Here is a 20,419-nt window from a genome sequence, read left to right on the forward strand (position 1 = left end):
ACCTATGGGAGATTGAAAAGCAGTGGCTCACCTGGAGGTGGGCGCTGTCAGGCTCAGTGCTCTGCAGAGGACAAGACCAGACGACCCAGATCAACCTTATTCTGCGCACGAACATCTAGTACGTAATGTTTAATGAACGTGGTTGGCGTGGACCACGTGGCAGCTTGACAGATAGAGGGCAGTGATGTGCCCTTCATGAAAGCTGTGGAGGTTGCCATCGACCTGGTAGAATGCACTGTCAAGCGTGCAGGGAGGGGACACTTCGCTAACAGGTAGCATAACCAAATCATCCCAATGATCCATTTTGACAAGCGCTGAGCTTAGATCCTTGACCCTAGTGAGGAGTTGGAGTATGAGAGGAACAGAGTATTATCTCTCCTAGTAGACTGAGTCCGATTCAGGTAGAAGAGGAGTGCCCTCTTGACAGCGAGAGTGTGAAGAAGGCGTTGTTCTTCCCCGCCAGGGCAATGGAAGAAGTCAGGCAGGAAGATTTTGGAGTTCAAATGAAATTTCGACACTATTTTCGGTAGAAAGGAGACGTCCGGCAGCAGACGTACCCCATGTGGCAGGAAGACTAGATATGGAGGATCATGGCATAGTGCCATCAGTTCGCTGACCCTACTGGCTGATGTGATTGCCACCAAGAACGCAGTTTTCCATGCCACGTATTGAAGGTTGCAGGAAGCCATAGGTTTGAACAGCTTTCTCGTGAGGTGGCGGAGCACCAAGGGCAAATCCCACAACGGTGTTGGAGCCCTCACAGGGAGATACAACTGCATGAGCCCTCGAATGAACTTCTTCGAAATGGGATGTGCGAATATCGAATAACCATCCAATCCTATGTGGTAGGCAGAAATGGCTGCCAGATAGACCTTAATTGACGAGTGGCAAAAGCCCTGATCAGCGAGCGACAGGAGGAACTCGAGGATCTTATCCAGACTCACAGACCTTGGTGAAGTAATTGGAGTCTGCAAGTAGGAAAGGAACCTAAGCCACTTCCTCTGATAGGAAAGACGAGTGGACGCCTTTCTAGCGTTGATAAGGACCTCTGAGACACAATCAGAGAAGGTTATCGACTTATCCGCCAAGCTGTCAGTTTCAGATTGTCTACTCCGATGTAAAGAAGTGATGCGTTTCCGCAAGGAGGAGATCCGGCTCTCTGGGGAAGTGGTGGTACCTACTCCTTGCAAGTTGGAGAAGAGTGCTGAACCACGGCTGCCTGGGCCACCATGGAGCCACTAGGATACAGTTTGGCCTGACTCTGGCTAGTTTCTGAACTACTCGTAAGAGGAGGGGTAGAGGAGGAAACATATAGAGGGGTGTCTCTCCCCATGGGTAGAGGAGACCGTCTCCTAGAAAGAGAGGGTCCACTCCCCCTGACTGCAAAAGAAAGGACACCTTTGCATACGCCCTGGTATCAGGTGGCAAAGAAGTCGGTCTCATCCAGGAGTGCCTATGAAGGGCAACCGCTGAAGACATAGTCTTGGAGAAAGTATCCAGTGAGTGCTTAGACGAATTCAGAAGCTGCTTAGTCAGAACCATGCCTTCCTTTTGTAGGGTTCGGGCTGCTTGAGTTTTGTCCTCAGGAAGAAAGGGCAAGATGTCAGAAAGATGTTGCCATAATGCATACTGGTACCTACTCATACATGCAATGTAATTGGATGTTTTGATTCCCAGGGCACCCGTTAAGTAAAAGCGTCTCCTGAAAGCATCAAGCTTCTTGCTTTCCCTGTCAGGAAAGCATATGAGTGCGTCTAGTTCTGGAAGAAGAGAAGACAACCATGGAGTTTGGTTTTGGATGGACATGTAGAAAACCAGCTCCTTCCTCTTGCACTCTATACATGTGATCCAGTCTCCGTGTTGACACCGGTGTGGATGAGGGCTTCTCCCAGGGCACCTGCACTGCATGTAGGAGTACTTTCGACATCGGGAGATCACTGTGGACGTGTCCATCTGGACAACATCATAAACCGCGTCCGATATCGATGATTAAGGTTGGATGATAGACAGACCCTATGAATGAGCCATTCTTTTGACTAAATCTCCATATGAAGACAAGTTCTCAGATGGGGAGATAGGGAGGTCTTCGGAGACCTTATGTTTTGGAGAGGTATCTCCCTGTGAGATCTCACCCTCGGACTGGTTGACATCGGAAGCGACTGGAGAGGCTTCGGAAGGCGATGGAGACCTCTGGATAGGAATCGGCAGTGTATGAAGCTCCTTCGGAGTAACTGATGATGGTGGTGGAGGAGGCGATGGAAGATGAGGCGTGACTTGCCTCGGAGAAGGAGATTTCGGTGGTTTGGAGAGGGATGCAGAGGGTGGTGGACGACAAGGAGAATGGGGTAGGGTCGAGCGGTGGTCCCAATCCTCTGGTCTCACAGGCGTTAGCCAAAGCATTGATGCCGAAGGAGGGTAGGAAGAGAACCAGTACGGTATATGATGATGATGATCCCACGGGGGAAGCATCGATGAATGATGTCAGTATCGGGAAGGAGAGCCCTGACCTGAAGGTGGCTTGGGTGAATAATCCCTCCTCGGTGATCGGGATGAGTGGTGCCAATCAAGACTGGCTGTATATTCATCCTGTCATGCCCACTGTGCAGCCTGACCCAGTGGACCCTGATCCCGGGGATTCTGTACCTTCAGTGTTCGAGAATGAACTCCCTGCACCCCTGGAAGTACCAAACCTAAGTCCTGCAGAGGATGAGCACCAGCTACCAGGAGAGTTTACACCTGGAGCTGCTCCTGCAGAGCCAAGCATGAGCAGCACGCCTCCTGATTCCCCCCCACATGTGAATCGTTTGAGAGAACAAAGGCAACAGGACATGGCAACCCGGCATAAAGAGGCATGCATGCGACGTTGGCGTCCTCCAAGTCCAGAGTACTGACTGGAGCCAGGACTCTGTGAGCAGCCAGTAATTGGTTAACAAGTGGAATGGGCTTTTAAGGCAGCTCTCTCGAATTCCCAACTCGTGCTGGCAACTAATCGCATAGACGAATTGCTGCACCTCGGATCATGCTTCCTGGTTTTCCTCTTGACTCCCTTGGCTCCTGACTTCGGACTGCGTTTCTCTGGCTCCCTGACTTTGGACTGTGTAACCTGACTCTTGACAACGGCTTTCGGCTTTTGAAACTCTGACTGCAAATCTCCAGTAACCTTAGACTATGTATTGACCTGGTATTTTGGACTCTGCTCTGGTTTCTCTGCCTTATCTGGTGCCCTGACCTCAGCCTGTGTTTTTGGATTTTCCGTGCCCTGCCTGGCCCGCCAGAGCAATCGTGACACATCCTATCGACCTCGATCATCCATGCAGCCTGGAGAACGGGATCGGTCATCGGGTCAATATCGACGGTCCGGGTCGGAATGGCCGTTGGTCTTTGCTGCCAGAAGCCGCTATTACATCACCTTCAGAAGCCGATACAGATGGGGAGCGTCGTCCAAGGTTCATGTCTTGTACCAGAGGGTTCGGCTGTCTGACTGGAGAGTCAAGAATTTCAATCCGTGGCATCGATTGTACATCCGGCAGCTCCGGTATAGACTGATGCGTCGATAGGGAGTGCGACTGCGATATTGTCAGCAGTGCAGAACCCTTAGGGAGTACTACGCTGCTCACCTTGTGAGACTTATGCGTGTTCCCAGTGGACGACTTGTGGGAGGTATGTTTCTCCGACTTATTCCTCTTCTGTTTCTTCACCTTGCTTCTTAACCGAAGGTTGTGTGCTCTTAGGTGCGTCTTTCTCCATGAAGGTAAAACCTTTTTTGTTGCTGTTAAGTCCGATTTCGGGGCTGGTAGGCTTCGGGTTCGGCGGAGCCAAGGGTTCAGGCAGCCATTCCCCTTAGTCCCGCCCCGGAAGTCCCTACCAACGACTTCTGAGGGAGTTCAGATGACATGGTTGAAGACGGAGGGGCAAGGGCCGATTCCCAAAGGGCGACTTTCAACCTTGCTGCTCTATTTTTGCACGTTTGGTTTGAAAATTTTGCGCAGAAAGCACAACCCCCCGGACGGTGAGATTCACTCAAATTATACAGAGTGTGTGTCCGTCTCGCGGAGCTAACTTACTGCCACACGAGGCATACCTCTTAAAACACCCCCACTTCTTATCCATAAACAGTTCCTAAGATGTGAGGGGAGAAGGGGAGGGGGTTGATGGTCCAAAGACCACGGAAAGTTCTCACCCGCCTCCTCTTCTAACAGTTCTTGACAAAAAGTCCAATATTCTGAGAAATAATCCAATGGAAGAAAAACGAAGAATTCCCGAAGTGATGAGAATAGGAACAAGCACCTATCGACGAAAGCTGCTAATAGCACGGCGGTCAGAAGAGAACTGGCGGGATGTCTGCGCTCTACCCCTCTGGGCATGCGCAGTTGGGGTTCCCACGCAGGCTCAGGGTGGAGGCGTGAAAATCCCGTTATGAGCTTTGTACAACACCGATCAGATCAGCGCAGGCGCACTAGATCCCATAGGTGTGAGGCACAGAGACCACGAAGAAGATTCAACAAATGTTTACTTAATCAATAGGTATTAATCACAAAATAGCATGAATACTATTAGATTTCAAACATGAGCATGTGGTTACTGAACTATGAAGTGACAAAGCATATAGTTACAGAAATGCAGCATTTCTAATTCTTACTCTCATTACCAAAAGCATGATTAATTTGAATACAGTCCCTGAAACATCCTAACAGTCTCCAGGGAAATACAGGTTTAGGTTTCCCTATCCTCCTCATGCATTTAAAAGCAAGCTAGTTAATCAACCAGAAGTAATAGTACAAGGTTTAAAATAGTATTACAATCAGTATGTAAATCAGAGAATTCTCAGCCAAGAATATTAAGTAATTTTAAGACAGAATAAATATCTCCAGGGTCAATGGGGTAGGTTTGTCTAAACTACAGGCAACTTTCTCTGTAGATGAAGTGACAGAGGTGAGAAAGAAACTTAAGATGACAAAGTACCAGGTCTGGATGGCCTCAGAGATGAATTTGATAAAGTATGTATTGATAAAATTAAAATTCCTTTTGTAGCAGCTATAAATGAGTCAATTCATCTCCAAAATAAGTCTTCCTCTTAGAAGGGGCAAAAATAATTCCCATTTCTATATCATATCAGGAGTTCAAGATCCAGTGATCCATAACTGCAAACAGAGCAAATATTATCCAGAAATTATTCTGGATGTTCAAGATCAGACAGGATTCTGAGAGAACAGAGGACTTGATCTTAGCACATCAAAAATAGTATATTAAATGATGAATTATATCAGTGTCGAGGAGTGGGAGATCGGTGCTCTTAATGTTTAGGCTTCTTTTTTTACTTCTTTGAAGGTGGCTTCGACACTGAGAGGGAGTGCATTGGCAGTATGGTTGGTGCTGAAGTTGATGGGGTTGGTACCAATGCTATCAAAGTAGCCCTTGATCTTTTATCAATTTGCAACCGTTTTTCTGCTTGGGGTTCTGTGCCACCCAAAGCCTTCTCCCATAAGGCAGCTTTAAGCCTAGCCGCTCTCCCTTCCCTGGCTTTACGGGTGAGTCGATGGCAGGCTGAACACAAAGTTGTTTTGTGTCCCTTCCTAAACAGAGTAGGCAGGATTTGTGGTCATCGTTCTGAGCCATTGTGGCTCTGCACTACTCACACTTTTTAAATAAGGCTATCAGGCCGTCAGTACTCACAAATATTAAGAACAAACTATGAGGAAGAAAGAAAGGTTTGTGCTGTCCACATGACAGCAAAAGGAGAACTGAGGGAAGAGTGCTCACCCTGCCCTCATCATATGAGGGAAAGGGATACACTGAAGACAAGGGTGGGGAGGAGAACTCACTGGCTCTAGAAAGATCTTTTCTAAAGCTTGTTAGCTCTTTCACAGCTGGCCTGCGACTGCACAGTCCCCATGTATGCCACGACAATTAAGCATTCTTACACATTTGGTATGGCCTGAACTCAACCCATTTGGAATGCCTTTAATAATATTTTCTTTCTTGCTCCAAGAAACAGATCCTCTCTCAGTACTCCTATATGTATCCACTTGCTTTACTGCAAAGAGCATTTCAGAATTCATATAGCACTGTACCCTTATATTTGATATCAGTAAGGAAAAAATGTAAAATCCCATATTATTCTTGATAAGAACTGAGAACCCTGGCTCCATATTAATAGATAAATTGCAATTCATAAAGTGTACATTTATAGGTAAATACCATTAGCAACCTTAAATAAAATTTAAAATGCTGTTCATTACCATTTCCTGCATTTTCCCATAGGAACTTTCTGACCCATTTTTTGAACTGCAGAATAGTAGGATCATCTGGGACTTCATGTCCAACAGTGTAGAGTTTCTTATATTCTACAGTTCTAGGCAAATCCTAGCAATAAAATGGTGAACAAAATTGCAACTAATGTTAGTCATTATATTACTATATAGCTATATGATTAATACCATATTTAAAATACAGGGTAAAAACAAACTAAAGGGTCAAGAGGCCCTGTGGTAAGAGGGGTAACACAAATATTACAGTCTCTCAGGGGCTTAAGCAGGCTAATTTCCCCTGCCTTTTTTCTTTTGACTCTTGGCTGTTCTCAGCATTCTGTAGTCCTGAAGCATTTTCATCTGTCTGTTTTGTTGGTGTTATGTACTGAGCCTGAAATGTACCGGGAAACTGACTAAACTTGGGCACCAGAACAATGGACCATGCTCCATCATTACATACAGTAATCAAACCCCATCGTTCTGAGCCATTGTGGCTCTGCACTACTCACACTTTTTAAATAAGGCTATCAGGCCGTCAGTACTCACAAATATTAAGAACAAACTATGAGGAAGAAAGAAAGGTTTGTGCTGTCCACATGACAGCAAAAGGAGAACTGAGGGAAGAGTGCTCACCCTGCCCTCATCATATGAGGGAAAGGGATACACTGAAGACAAGGGTGGGGAGGAGAACTCACTGGCTCTAGAAAGATCTTTTCTAAAGCTTGTTAGCTCTTTCACAGCTGGCCTGCGACTGCACAGTCCCCATGTATGCTTGCACGGAAGACACGACAATTAAGCATTCTTACACATTTGGTATGGCCTGAACTCAACCCATTTGGAATGCCTTTAATAATATTTTCTTTCTTGCTCCAAGAAACAGATCCTCTCTCAGTACTCCTATATGTATCCACTTGCTTTACTGCAAAGAGCATTTCAGAATTCATATAGCACTGTACCCTTATATTTGATATCAGTAAGGAAAAAATGTAAAATCCCGTATTATTCTTGATAAGAACTGAGAACCCTGGCTCCATATTAATAGATAAATTGCAATTCATAAAGTGTACATTTATAGGTAAATACCATTAGCAACCTTAAATAAAATTTAAAATGCTGTTCATTACCATTTCCTGCATTTTCCCATAGGAACTTTCTGACCCATTTTTTGAACTGCAGAATAGTAGGATCATCTGGGACTTCATGTCCAACAGTGTAGAGTTTCTTATATTCTACAGTTCTAGGCAAATCCTAGCAATAAAATGGTGAACAAAATTGCAACTAATGTTAGTCATTATATTACTATATAGCTATATGATTAATACCATATTTAAAATACAGGGTAAAAACAAACTAAAGGGTCAAGAGGCCCTGTGGTAAGAGGGGTAACACAAATATTACAGTCTCTCAGGGGCTTAAGCAGGCTAATTTCCCCTGCCTTTTTTCTTTTGACTCTTGGCTGTTCTCAGCATTCTGTAGTCCTGAAGCATTTTCATCTGTCTGTTTTGTTGGTGTTATGTACTGAGCCTGAAATGTACCGGGAAACTGACTAAACTTGGGCACCAGAACAATGGAGAGCCAGGATCCTGGAATGGACCTATTGAGTAGGAGTTGTAATGTAAATAGCCTATCATGAGGAGTGTGTGTGTGTGGGGTGGGGTGTTTTGCACGCGTATAAGCAGGACTCCAGCCCTGCTAGAGTTGTCTTATTGTTAAGCTGAAATCACTAATAAACTATGACCTGATCACTTAACACTTCTCAAACTCAGTATATTTCACTGGCGACAAGGATGGGAGCCTGTTGAGTCAGCCCAGCGCTCTCCAGCACCGCACTGCGCACCTAGCTCCAGTGCTTAGCACAACGCATTGCTACCAGGACCATGGCTGCTGCTCCAGGACACTTCGATGCCTTCGACGCCACCGTAGAGGACTGGGAGTCCTACGTCAGCCAGTTTGAGTTCTTCCTCGAGTCCGCTGGGGTCGAGGCTGCAGAGAAGAAGCACACCACTTTCTTCCGGGTATGTGGCCGCATAACCTACGGGATCGCCCATTCGCTCATCATTCCTGGGGCGCTCAAAGACACGGCCTACCAGCAATACTGGACCAGCTCAAGGAACACTTCTCCCCTAAGCCGTCTGTCATCACCACACGCCATGCATTCCACACGAGGAACCAGACCGCCAATGAATCCATCATGGATTTCGTTACAGAACTATGGTGTATCGCGCGGCACTGTAATTTTGCTAACCTTGAGGACGCCCTCCAGGACCAGCTGGTCTGCAGAATAAGGGACGAGCGGCTCCAGAAGAGGATCCTTGTGAAAGGTGACCCTAACTTTAAGGAAGCCATAGAGATGGCCCTTGCCTAGGAAGCCACAGAACAGGTCACCGCAGAGGTCCGGCATGCGAAAAGCCCCGTCTGTCATCACCACACGCCATGCATTCCACACGAGGAAGCAGACCGCCAATGAATCCATCATGGATTTTGTTACAGAACTATGGTGTATCGCGCGGCACTGTAATTTTGCTAACCTTGAGGACGCCCTCCAGGACCAGCTGGTCTGCAGAATAAGGGACGAGCGGCTCCAGAGGAGTCATGGATATGGCCGTGGAGCAGTTCACCGCGGAGGTCCGGCACGTGAAAAGCCCACCATCTCAATGGAAACCGAACACAGCCACCCACCACGTGGACGCTTTGGAGGACAAAACTGATGAGGTCTTAAAGCTCCAGCGCCCTGCTCGGCGCCGCACGCCATCAGTACAGCAATGGCCGTCCGCACCGCCACACACTGGCGATGCTGCCACACTGACCATATGTGCCAGCTGCGGAGAGCCCCATGAGAGGAGGCACTGTCGATTCCAGGATGCCATGTGTAGGAACTCCGGAAAGGTCGGCCATATCGCCCGAGCCTGCCGCATCAAAGAGAACCGGAGCTGACCAGTGGCAAGCCCAACATTCACGCACTCCGTGGAGCTACACACCACGTCCGCCCAACAGCAACAGGTACTGCACTTGCCCTGGGACACCCCTGGAGCCAGTACCTCACACCCTATGGGAAACCCCTATCATGACCCCGGTAAAGCCCAACGGAGACGTCCGCATCTGCGCGGACTACAAATGCACGATAAACAAGGCCCTCCAGGTCCATGCATATCCAGTCCCGGTGGTCAGCCACGTCCTAGCATCCCTGGCAGGCGCAAAAGTCTTTGGTAACCTGGATTTAGCTCAGGTTTACCAACAGCTCCTTGTGGACAATGCGATCGTAGAGGGTGACGCACAGGGGTGCATTCTGGGTGCAGTGGCTGCAATTCGGGGTCAGCGTAGCCCCAGGGATTTTCCATAATCGAATGGACTCTCTCCTTAAAGGAATTTCCGGGGTACAGCCCTTCTTCGACGATGTTTTTATCACCGCACCCACAGATGAGGATTTTGCCAAGAGACTGCGGACTGTCCTGCAGTGATTTCAAGCCACCGGTCTCAAAGCAAAGGGGGGGGAAATGTCTCCTGGGGATTCTGCGAGTTGAGTTCCTGGGGTTCTCCGTTGATGCCCAGGGCATCCATCCTGCTCCCAACAAGGTCTATACCATCATCAATGCCCCGGCTCCCGCTTACAAGCCAGAACTCCAGGCCTTTTTGGGGCTGTGGAACTTTTATCATTTCTTCCTGCCCCACAAGGCTGCAGTTGTGGAGCCACTGCACTGACTCCTCGACAAGAAGGCCCCCTGGGTCTGGGGCCAGAAGCAAGCTGCCGCGTTCCGGGCTGTCAAGGAGCTGCTCACCTCGAACACCATCCTGGCACACTTCGACGAATCGCTGCCCGTCATCCTCACCTGCAATGCCTCACCGTATGGGGTAGGAGCTGTCCTTGGTCACCAGCTACCAGATGGCAGAGAGGTTCCTGTGGCGTACTACTCCCGCACCTTGTCCTCGGCTGAGTGCAATTACGTGCAAATAGACAAAGAGGCACTGGCAATCATGGCAGGAGTCAAGAAATTCCATGACTACCTCTACGGGTGACCTTTCACCATCGTGACCAATCAGAAGCCACTGCTAGGCATGCTGGCCCCAGATCACCGGACGCCGCAGATGCTGTCCCCCAGGGTGCTGCGTTGGTCTATCTTCCTGGTGGGCTACCAGTACTCGCTTCTCCACCATCCTGGAAAGGCGATGGCCCACGGTAACGCCCTAAGCCACCTGCTGTTTCCCTCCTGCGACCGAGAACCGGCTCTGGCACATCAAATTCTGCTCCTCAAGGACCTCCCTGACCATCCTCTCCAGGTAACCCACATGTCCCACCACACCACCAAGGACTGTGTCCTCTCCTGCGTCTTGGACTGAGTGGGAGGGACTGGTCCACCAGCCGGGTGGGTCCAGAATTCGCAGCTTTCTCCTCCCGCCAGAGCACTGTTGTCCTAGCAAGTACTAGCGGCGTTGCACGACACACACCCAGGAATCGTGCGGATGAAGGCACTGGTCGGCAGCTATGTATGGTGGCCTGGCTTGGACATAGATGAAAGCACTGGCCTGCAGCTATGTATGGTGGCCTGGCTTGGACAGTGAAATTGAGGACTGTGTAAAGTGCTGCCAGACCTGCCAAGAGACTCAACCAGAGCCGCCAAAGGCCCCAGTGAAACAGTGAGAATCCATCCACAAACCTTGGTCCAGATTACACCTGGATTTTGTGTACCCCTTCCAAGGCCAAATTTTCTTCATCTTGGTAGATTCATACACCAAAGGGCTGGAAGTAGTGCCTGTTTCCTCCACCTGTTCCAAGGCGGCAATCCGGGCCCTCCAACGGATCTTCTGTACCCATGGCCTACCCAACACCGTTGTGATAGACAATGAGACAGCCTTCACATCGGGGGAGTTCTGTGAGTTCATGGGCCGTTACCTAATCCGGCACACTCGATCCACTCCTTTCCACCCAGCCACCAATGGACAAGTGGAAAGGATGGTGAGGATCACTAAGGAGTCCCTCCGGCAGATCATCCACGGAGACTGGGACCACCGGCTCGCGGCTTTCCTTTTCGGCCACCGAGTGACCTCGAGCACCTCCACCGGCCGCAGCCCCACGGAACTGCTCATGGGCAGGCACCTAACCACCCGTTTAGCCAGTTTGGTGTAGTGGTTAAGTGCGCGGACTCTAATCTGGGAGCACTGGGTTTGATTTCCCACTCCTCCACTTGCACCTGCTGATGTGACCTTGGGTCAGTCACAAGCTCTGGCACAGCTGTCCTTGAAAAAGAGCAGTTTGTGTCAGAGTTCTCTCAGCCCCACCCACCTCACAGGGTGTCTGTTGTGGGGAGGGGAAGGGAAAGGAGTTTGTAAGCCACTCTGAGACACCTTTGGGTAGTGAAGGGCGGGGTATAAATCCAATCTCTTCTTCTTCTTTAGACCAGCTGCACCCTGACCATGCTCCGGAGCACTGCCCAGCTCCTGAGAACCAAGAGGCACCCCATCAATTCTCTCCAGGCAACCCCGTCTATGCCTGGAACTTCTCTACAGGCCCAGCCTGGATTCCTGCCCAGGACAGGTGACCAGAGTTACAGGGCCCCTGTCGTATGAGGTTTTCTACAGAGGACAGCCAAGTGCTGCGGAGGCACATCAACCAACTCCACAGCCATTTACTCCCATCGAAGCCACAGCTTCCACCAGCAGTTCAAGGAGATGGTGACGCGCAGTTACCCCAGCCGCAGGAACCCGAGACCACAAGAGAATCCCCATTAGACAATGCACCACCAACCCACCGAGAAGGCGAAACTCGTGACCAGGCGGCCACGGAACTGCCCAATGCCTTGCCAGCTCCGCAGCCTTCCACCAACGCATCACCAACACTGTCGGACCCCGATCTAGAGACCCTGGCCCCACCCACAGAACCGCATCGTTCAAACCGGGAATGACGCAGACCAGCCTACTTAAGAGAACTTGTCTGTTGAGGTGTTCCTGAACTTAGGGGGAAGGTGTGTTATGTACTGAGCCTGAAACGTACCAGGAAACTGACTAAGCTTGGGCATCAGAACCATGGAGAGCCAGGATCCTGGAATGGACCTATTGAGTAGGAGTTGTAAGGTAAGTAGCCTAGCATGAGGAGTGTGTGTGTGTGTGTGGGTGTGGTGTTTTGCACACATATAAGCAGGGCTCCAGCCCCGCTACAGTTGTCTTAGAGTTAAGCTGAAATCACTAATAAACTATGAGCTGATCACTTTACTCATCTCGAATCCAGTATATTTCAGTTTGGTTAGTTCTTTTCCTTTTTGTTAATTTATAAAGTCATTTTTCTCCATACTTGGGGAGCCCTCCTTCCTTATCTTTGGCTAGCCATACTTTCCCACTTTTGTGATTGACCAGCAACTTCATTATTAGATACAGTGATGAAGATATATTATCCCTATTTCTATTCAATTTGACAAATTAATCCTCAGACTCATAAACTGGATGTTAAAGATCTAAGATGTTGTTATTGGCTCCCAATCTGCATAAAGCCACATGAAGCAGAATGGGAAAGTAGAATCCTGAAGTGCAACCTGCAGACTGAAGGTTGATCTCTCATATTTTTAATGGATCTCTACATAAAGCTTCCTGCAAATAAAAAGTTACCACATCAGAGAGTGAGGTTCTTTACATGCAGTGCTAAGTTTTCCACTTTTGGGAATGTTTAATAACAGGGAACCTTGAAAAATGAAATCCTGCAGTCTGAAGCGATATAGTCTATTTAATCACCTCAGCTTCCTGCCACCTCTTTCTGCTGCATGTGAAGACCTGGCATCAGATGATTTACCAGGGACTTTCGTTTTTATAATCCTTATTATGACACTGCCCCCTTGTTAGCTATATTGTATTATTAGTGGTCAAGATCTGAAGAACTACTTTAAGCATACTCAAGGACCCCAGCATGCTTAGCTGAATTGTTCCAAATTCTTTATTTGAATAGCAGACTCTCATGCAGTATCACAAGCTTATGAAAATTAACTAAAGTGGTTTTCCTTGGAGCACTGGAGGCTGCTATTCGAGAATTTCCAGGCTCCTATAGCCCTTAGGTATGCAAAACTTATTGCATAGTTCTTTGGATCCCAATGATAGTAATTATATTCAAAGCATCTACATTTGAGAACGATCAGTGAAGGGGGGGGCACATCTAACTTGCAGAGACAACTCATATTTATTATTCATGAAACACAGCTTTGTAGCATATATATCTAATGAGTGTTCTGGTTATTGTGAAAACAAAAGCAACTGCATTGACTAGGACCAAGCATTAGGAATGAACCAATTTGTATAAATGATGGCCAGAACAACTCACAGTAAACAGCCACCTCATCTTCATATTCCATTTCCATTGTCTGTGAAAATTAGGGCATGCCTATACTGAACTCAATAGAACTAGGTCATAAGACAATACTACGATTAGCCTCTATAACTAGTGAGCAAGGCTGTATGTGCTTTGTGCTAAAAATTAGCATTTTGTAGCCAGACAATATAAATTCTGTATCCATCCTTCCCTTTGAATCCTAAAACTGTTATAAATTATGCAAACAAAGTTTATTCTGTTTTTGCTAACGAGGAAGAGCAAGCCCCACTTTGAAACACTGAGCATCTTATAAACTCTCACCTTGTTGGCTTCTAAGATTTCAGGAGAGTTAACCCACATAGTTTCATGTCCTAGTCATAAGGACTAGAAACTTCCTTTCCCAAGATAAATAAAACCGAATGTTGCATTCTGCAGCAATAGCACAGGTCACACTTCTATGAGCTCCTTAAGAATCCCAGCATAGACATAGCCCGACTGATTATAATCTGAAATGTGCTCCTCGAAGTGGAGAAGCTAGTTCTGGTTTTCTTTTCATCTTAATCTTTAAAAGAAATAATTATAAAGTGTTGGACACTTGGCATTAGAACAGCTAAGTATCCAGTTTCAAAGTTGGGGGCATGTTGGCATCATTATGACTGTCCACTGTCACGTTCAATAATATAAGCTAAAAATGTAATTAATGCTTTCTTTTGTATTCAATATTTTAAGAATTTAATTAGCAATAGGGATATTATAATCATATATCTAATTCTGAACAAAGATCCCAGGATGCAAATCAAATATCCAAAAAAGGGCTGGCAGGGGGCCACAAAGTAGGGTGGGGCAAAAAAGGGAGGAAATTGCTGGTGGGAGGCAGGGAACCCCTGGTGAATCTTGCAAATCCTCTCTTGTATTTATATCCTCTCTTTCTTTCATGGAACTCCAGGTGGCATACAAAGGATTTCCCAAGGGTCTCTCGTATCAGCTTAGCTTTAGGTAGATCATGTGGCGGTCAACATGATAAAATGAGGGGATGTCTCTTTTTCTGCTTTTAATAAGTCGGGCACAGTAATTAAATAGTAAAATCTCATTATGAAATGGGGCAAGTCATTCCATCTTAATCCCCTCACTGTATGCCACTGAAAATACTTGAAGTTTCCCAGTCACAACATTAAAGTGGGTCAGCTCATTGTTCCTGAGATAGCAGTGATATGATGGAGAACATCATCAAGCTTCTCTACTAGCAGCAACTGCTAACCATGTGGAGGACCTGTCTGTTTCTAGATTAGTACTAAAAAGTAGTAAAGAGCAAAAACTTCTGCAAATATTCCTTTACCTTAGTATTATAGTATCTTGTTGTATATGTTAAATCAATAATTAAGCCAAGTTCCACATCCAGAGCTTTCACTGCAGCAATTAAATCTTTTGGAGTGAATTTCTGATTTGGAGTCAATCTCTGATTGATTGCCTATGATGGGGAGAAAAGAGATTATGTAAAGAAAAATATCCCATTTCCATACATGGAAAAATCTTATAAAATTTACAACCTAAAAATGAAATCTGGGTATCAAAATAGCATAATGCTAATGTAAACTGAAAAAAGAAAACCTTTTCTTAAAGTGCTATGTATCTGTACCAGATGCAACTCTACTTTTATATTTAAAATATATTTTAAACCAGCTGGGACCCTGTGACGAATTGCAGGAGGGGGAACAATTTGGAAATCTCCCAATTATTCCTATCCCCCACTACCAATAAGTTCTCAGAGTCCTCTTCAACATTTCAGACAGAAGCTCTGTTTAACAGGATGCTTTTTAAAATGAACATATTGTTTCATAATATTTTCCTGCATACACACAAGCTACATTCAGTTTTATGTCGTAGTGGCAGCTGCTGCTGAAGCAACTTTTTAAAAATCTGCACAGCCAATCAGATCTCCAGTGGCCAATCAGAACCCCCGCTGGGCAAAAGCCCCACCTGGACTTGTCCGCTTTCTAAAAAAACTTGGCAGATGGCAGGAAAGATGTCAGCGGACACTAGAGTGCCCATGTATGCCACATTGGGCAGCCCTGTTTCAGAAAACAGGGTTGCACTTACCTGTAACTCTTGTTCAATGAGTTGTCTTCTGTGCGGGCACACACTAGTAATGGTGCATGAGCAGGTCTGCTGTTAAGAGGTTTCTTTCTAGATTAAAAATTCACCAAAGGGGCACCCAACCCTCAGAGCTGCTGTGATGTTTCTTTCTGATTAAATGGTCACATGATCTGAGGGAGCAGCGCACCCACCCCCTCAGCTCTGCCTGAGCCACTGTACACATGACTATAATAAAGAGAATTTGCAATGGGGCAGGAGGGAGGGAATATGTGCCTGCAGAGAAGACAACTCTATGAACAACAGTTACAGGTAATTGCAATCATGTTTTCATATTCGGTCTTCTGTGCGGTCCCACATTGGGATTTTGCCAAGCTACTCACTAAAGGAGGTGGGTTGAGGTTCTCCCAAATGATCTTATTGGAACAAAGAATGGAATATGGATTTGCCAATCTCTGTGTCTTGCCTTGCTTGCAGTTACAGTGTGTAGTGTCTCACAAAGGCATTGGCTGAAGACCATGTAGCAGCCCTGCAAATCTCAAGAAGCATAACCCCTCTAAAGAGGACTGTGGAAGAGGTTTATGCTCTAGATGAATGGGCGTGTGCTTGAAGAAGACAAGACAAACCAGCTTGGTTGTAGAAAAGCTTTACTGCAGAGACAATCCACGCAGATAAGGATTGTGAAGAAACTGTTTCCCCCTTATTCTGGTCAGTATAACAAATAAAGACTAATACTCTTCCTAAAAAGTTTGTGTACTTTTCACGTTGAATGAAGCATGTTTTATGTCTAATGTGTGCAGAGTGCATTCAGCTTGGATAGGCAGAGCAGGGAAGAATACAGGGAGTATAATTTCCTGGGACAAGTGGAATTTAGACACTACCTTTGGGAAGAATTCAAGCCTAGGCCTAAGGACCATTTGTTCCTCAAAAAACTTAAGAAGGGTCCACTTGAAGAGCAGCTAAGCTGCTCACTCTTCTAGCTTATGTGATGGCTATGAGAAAGCAGACCTTCACTGATAATAGTGCTAAGAAAAAAATGTTCCAAGGTTTGAACGGTTTTAGCATTATTTAGCATGTATCTGAAGACATGTGCTTGCACACAAAAGCTTATACCTTGAATAAAACTTTGTTGGTCTTAAAGGTGCCACTGGACTCAAACTTTGTTCTAATACCTATGACAAAGAGATCACTGTGGGACCACTGGAGAATATTTATTTATTTGTATTTATTTGATTTATACCTCATCCTCCCTGCTGGAGCAGGCTCAGAATGGGAAAAACATATGTTAAACAGGTCTTTAAGGAACTGCCAAGACAACCTGTGGGAGAAAACAGAACCACCCTTGAATGCTGAGCCAAGATGGCAGCCCATGCACCTTTATTGAAGAGTGTGATAAGCCCTCAAGCAACAACAGATAGTCCAAAATCATAGGTAGGGGGCAAAGTGAGGCGGACACCCCTTTAGCCTCTGCCCATGTTGAAAAACGCTTCCAATTGTGCTGATAGGAACACCTCCTAGACAGTTTATGAAACTGGGTCAAAACATTTTAAACTTCAGTAGAAAACTCTGTCGAATCTGGATCCTCAAAGCTGTGAGGTGTAAATATGACATACTGTGGTACAAAATGGGACCCTTCTTCAGTAAGCGGATATACTTCCTGTTGGCAAAGCTGATCAGACAGGTGAACAACATCTGGTGGGGCCAAAACAGAGCCATCCTCTATAATCTGGATAACCACCTTGGTTAACAGGGGAAACAGAGGAAAAGCATACCCAAAAAATGCTCCCTCCACTCTATCTGGAAATTGTCTCCAGTAGATGAAGGGTTGGTGCCTACCACAGAACAGAGAATTGGAGTCTTGGCATTGTCGGGGTAGCAAATAGGTCCACCTCTGGAAAACCCCAAAGTCTGAAAATGGGTTGGATATAAACGTGCCAGAATTGTGGTTTGACATTTTTACTCTGTTGAGTTGATCTGCCTATATATTCTATACCCCAGCAATATAGATGGCTCTTAAAGAAGCGAAATGCTCCAAAGCCCATTGTCATGCCTGTGTGGCCCCTAAATTCAGATGTCTTGAACCTGTACCGCCTGCCTATATATGTAAAACATGGTGGAAATGTTGTCCTCTATAAAATATTGGTGAATGAGCTAATGGTTTATCTTATGGCTCTCAATTTTAGAATACTAATATGTAATTTCTTTTCTAATGGTAAAGGTAAAGGTTCCCTTGCTCGAAAGCCAGTCGAATCCGACTCTAGGGTTGCGGTGCTCATCTCCGTTTCAAAGCCGAAGAGCCAGCGCTGTCCGAAGATGTTTCCGTGGTCATGTGGCCGGCATGACTAAACACCAAGGCGCACGGAACGCTGTTACCTTCCCACCGAAGTGGTCCCTATTTATCTACTTGCAATTTCTTGCTTTCGAACTGCTAGGTTGGCAGTCTAATGGTACTCTGAACTAAACCCTCCCCCCCACAGTGGGCTCCCCAGCCCATGAGGGAGACATCCGAGGTACATCCGAGGTGGAGTTGCCAAACCAAAGGGTAACAAAGAGTACTAGTAAACCTTGTCTGCATAACGGAACCAGAAATACTTCCTGTGATCTTGATGTATATATTATAGGGAAGTAAATTTGTCCTGCAAATCAAGTACAACAAACCAACCAGTTTGTTTTAATAAATGAAACACAGAAACTAAAGAGACCATTCTAAATTTAGATACACATAGAAACCTGTTCAAGCCCTGTAGGTTTACAATGGGTCTAGAATCTCCATCCTTTTTTCTACCCAAAATAGGTAGGAATAGAAATCAGGCATGGACACCTCTTCAATTATCTCCTTCTCCAACGGGGTGTGAAGCTGTACTTGGAGTTGAGGCAAGAAATAATTCACTGCCCCAGAGACTAATTGACTGTGCGGTAGAGAGAAAAATTCCAACCTGTAGCCTTGGGGACTGCCATTGGTTAAAGAAAGGCATCATCTTATCCCTAGATTTAGATGGAACTGACAAACAAGGACATTCTAGTCAGAATGAAGGTTTTGGCTAATGTGCCCGGCCTGATGCCCAGTCTTGTGCCCAGAAGAGTTCTTCCTCTTTGCATAAGACTGGTGTGCTGAAAATGGCCTCTGGGCTGGATCCTGTTGTCTAGATGACGGCTAAGACCTCTGCTCCCTTTGGAATGGGGACCACTGCTGATAGTAAAACGATCTCTGCCTAAACTGAAGGGGAGCAGAAATGATCCCCAATAACTGATGTGTGATTTATCTTTGTGAGACATATTCGGCAGTTTTCTCTGAAAAGAGAGTGGACTCTTCAAACAGTAAGTCTTTCACCCTGTGCCTCATTTCTATCGGTAAGGTCATGGATCACAGTCACGCATGGCAGTGCAAGATGATGGAGGTGGCTATGGCTCTTGAGGTAGATTCTGCCATATGATGTGCAGTGTAACTTGTTGCTTGGAAAGCCTTACTGCCTCAGACTACAAAATCCTTGCCAGGGACCTCTTATTTTCAGGCAGAAGTTCTAAATATGTGGAATTTTTTACCACAAAAAGAGTTGGCAAGAAGCCATAATGGCTTGATAATTATAGATCCTGAAACAAACTACAGCTGAGGAATAAGCTTTTTGGCCCAAGGAATCTTCCCTCCTGATCAGTAAGGGCTGCATGAAAAACACTGTCGCCATCTGGGTTGCATCTCACCAGTTATCAAAAAAGATGGAGGAGGGTGCATAAACAAAAACAAAGAACCTTCTTGCTTTACTTTGTACAAATTTTCTATGCATCTGGAAGTAGCAAGAGTAGACAATGGTTTGCCCCAGATCTCTCTATAAATATCCATAAAACCCTCCAGTACCAGAATGCCACTGTGCCAGAAGCATCAGAGTAAAGATGGCTCAGAATTTTATCCTTGGGCCTTTGGTCAGTGATAGTGATGTCAATGTCCAAGGCCTGAGCCATCCTAATAATCTGTTCAGCATATAAGTCTTCATTTGGAAAAATAGGTATTGCATCTCCTACTCATTCATCCAGCAAAGGGTTGGATTGTGCTCGAAACTGATCAATATGTCTGTCTCCTCTTTGGACTCAACACACAATTCAATGACTTGCTGTCTTGGAACAGTTACTAAAGCCAATGGAAGGGTCAGCTGAAAACATGGTAGTTTCTGAAAGGCAGGATTCAGTAGAGGAACAGGCGCACCACACTCACCCCAATCTGGTAAGTAGGCTGGAGACATATGAGTACGCTTGCCATGGAATGGATGGAAAGGCAGGGGCCAAGGAACTAGCATGGACAGATCAGGATGAGAAGGTCTTAGGCCTTAGAAGGCATCTGATCTGGATTTTCCCTTTGGACTGACTGTGCTGGAGAAGCTGAATGAATGGAAAAGGCCTTCAGTGGCTCTACTAACACTCCTCAACCTCAGATGTTCATTGCAGGGTCCAAACCAAATGCACGCAATGACATCTGGGGTCTGTCAGGAGGTGGCACTCATGCCCTCAACCCCAAAGGATCCCAGAACCGAAGAGCGGGGTGGTGGCTGCGAACAACTTGACCCGCCAGAGGATCCCCAGCAAACCAAGAAGGCAAAACGGGACAGATCCAGCTGTGGCCATTACGAGGGGGAGAATGGGATAGAGCAGGCTGGAATCCCGGAAGAGGTCGATTGGCCGGCCCACTGGTCCAGCTGCTATAAGGTGGAGCATAGGGCTGCCAAGTCTCGTTGAATCGCGGCGGGGGATTGTCATTCTTCACAGGAGCTCTGCCGCGGGGGACGGCAACAGGCGTTGCACCGCC

At 46.4% G+C, this 20,419-nt stretch overlaps 1 protein-coding gene across 1 annotated transcript in view; it reads right to left on the reverse strand.

Annotated features, from left to right (window-relative positions):
- Window positions 1-20,419, reverse strand: part of LOC107110239 — a 46,627-nt gene that overhangs the window by 12,437 nt on the left and 13,771 nt on the right. Inside the window, exons 2-5 of the mRNA XM_015410989.1 lie at window positions 14,870-15,001; window positions 7,373-7,496; window positions 7,055-7,167; window positions 6,240-6,363 (exon numbers count right to left, since the gene is read on the reverse strand). Of these exons, the coding sequence (XP_015266475.1) occupies window positions 6,240-6,363; window positions 7,055-7,167; window positions 7,373-7,496; window positions 14,870-15,001 (493 nt within the window). The remainder of the gene's footprint in view (window positions 1-6,239; window positions 6,364-7,054; window positions 7,168-7,372; window positions 7,497-14,869; window positions 15,002-20,419) is intronic.

The sequence above is a fragment of the Gekko japonicus genome, unplaced genomic scaffold, assembly GCF_001447785.1.
Source record: "Gekko japonicus isolate JY-2015 unplaced genomic scaffold, Gekko_japonicus_V1.1 scaffold335, whole genome shotgun sequence".
Classification (NCBI taxonomy): Eukaryota; Metazoa; Chordata; class Lepidosauria; order Squamata; family Gekkonidae; genus Gekko; species Gekko japonicus.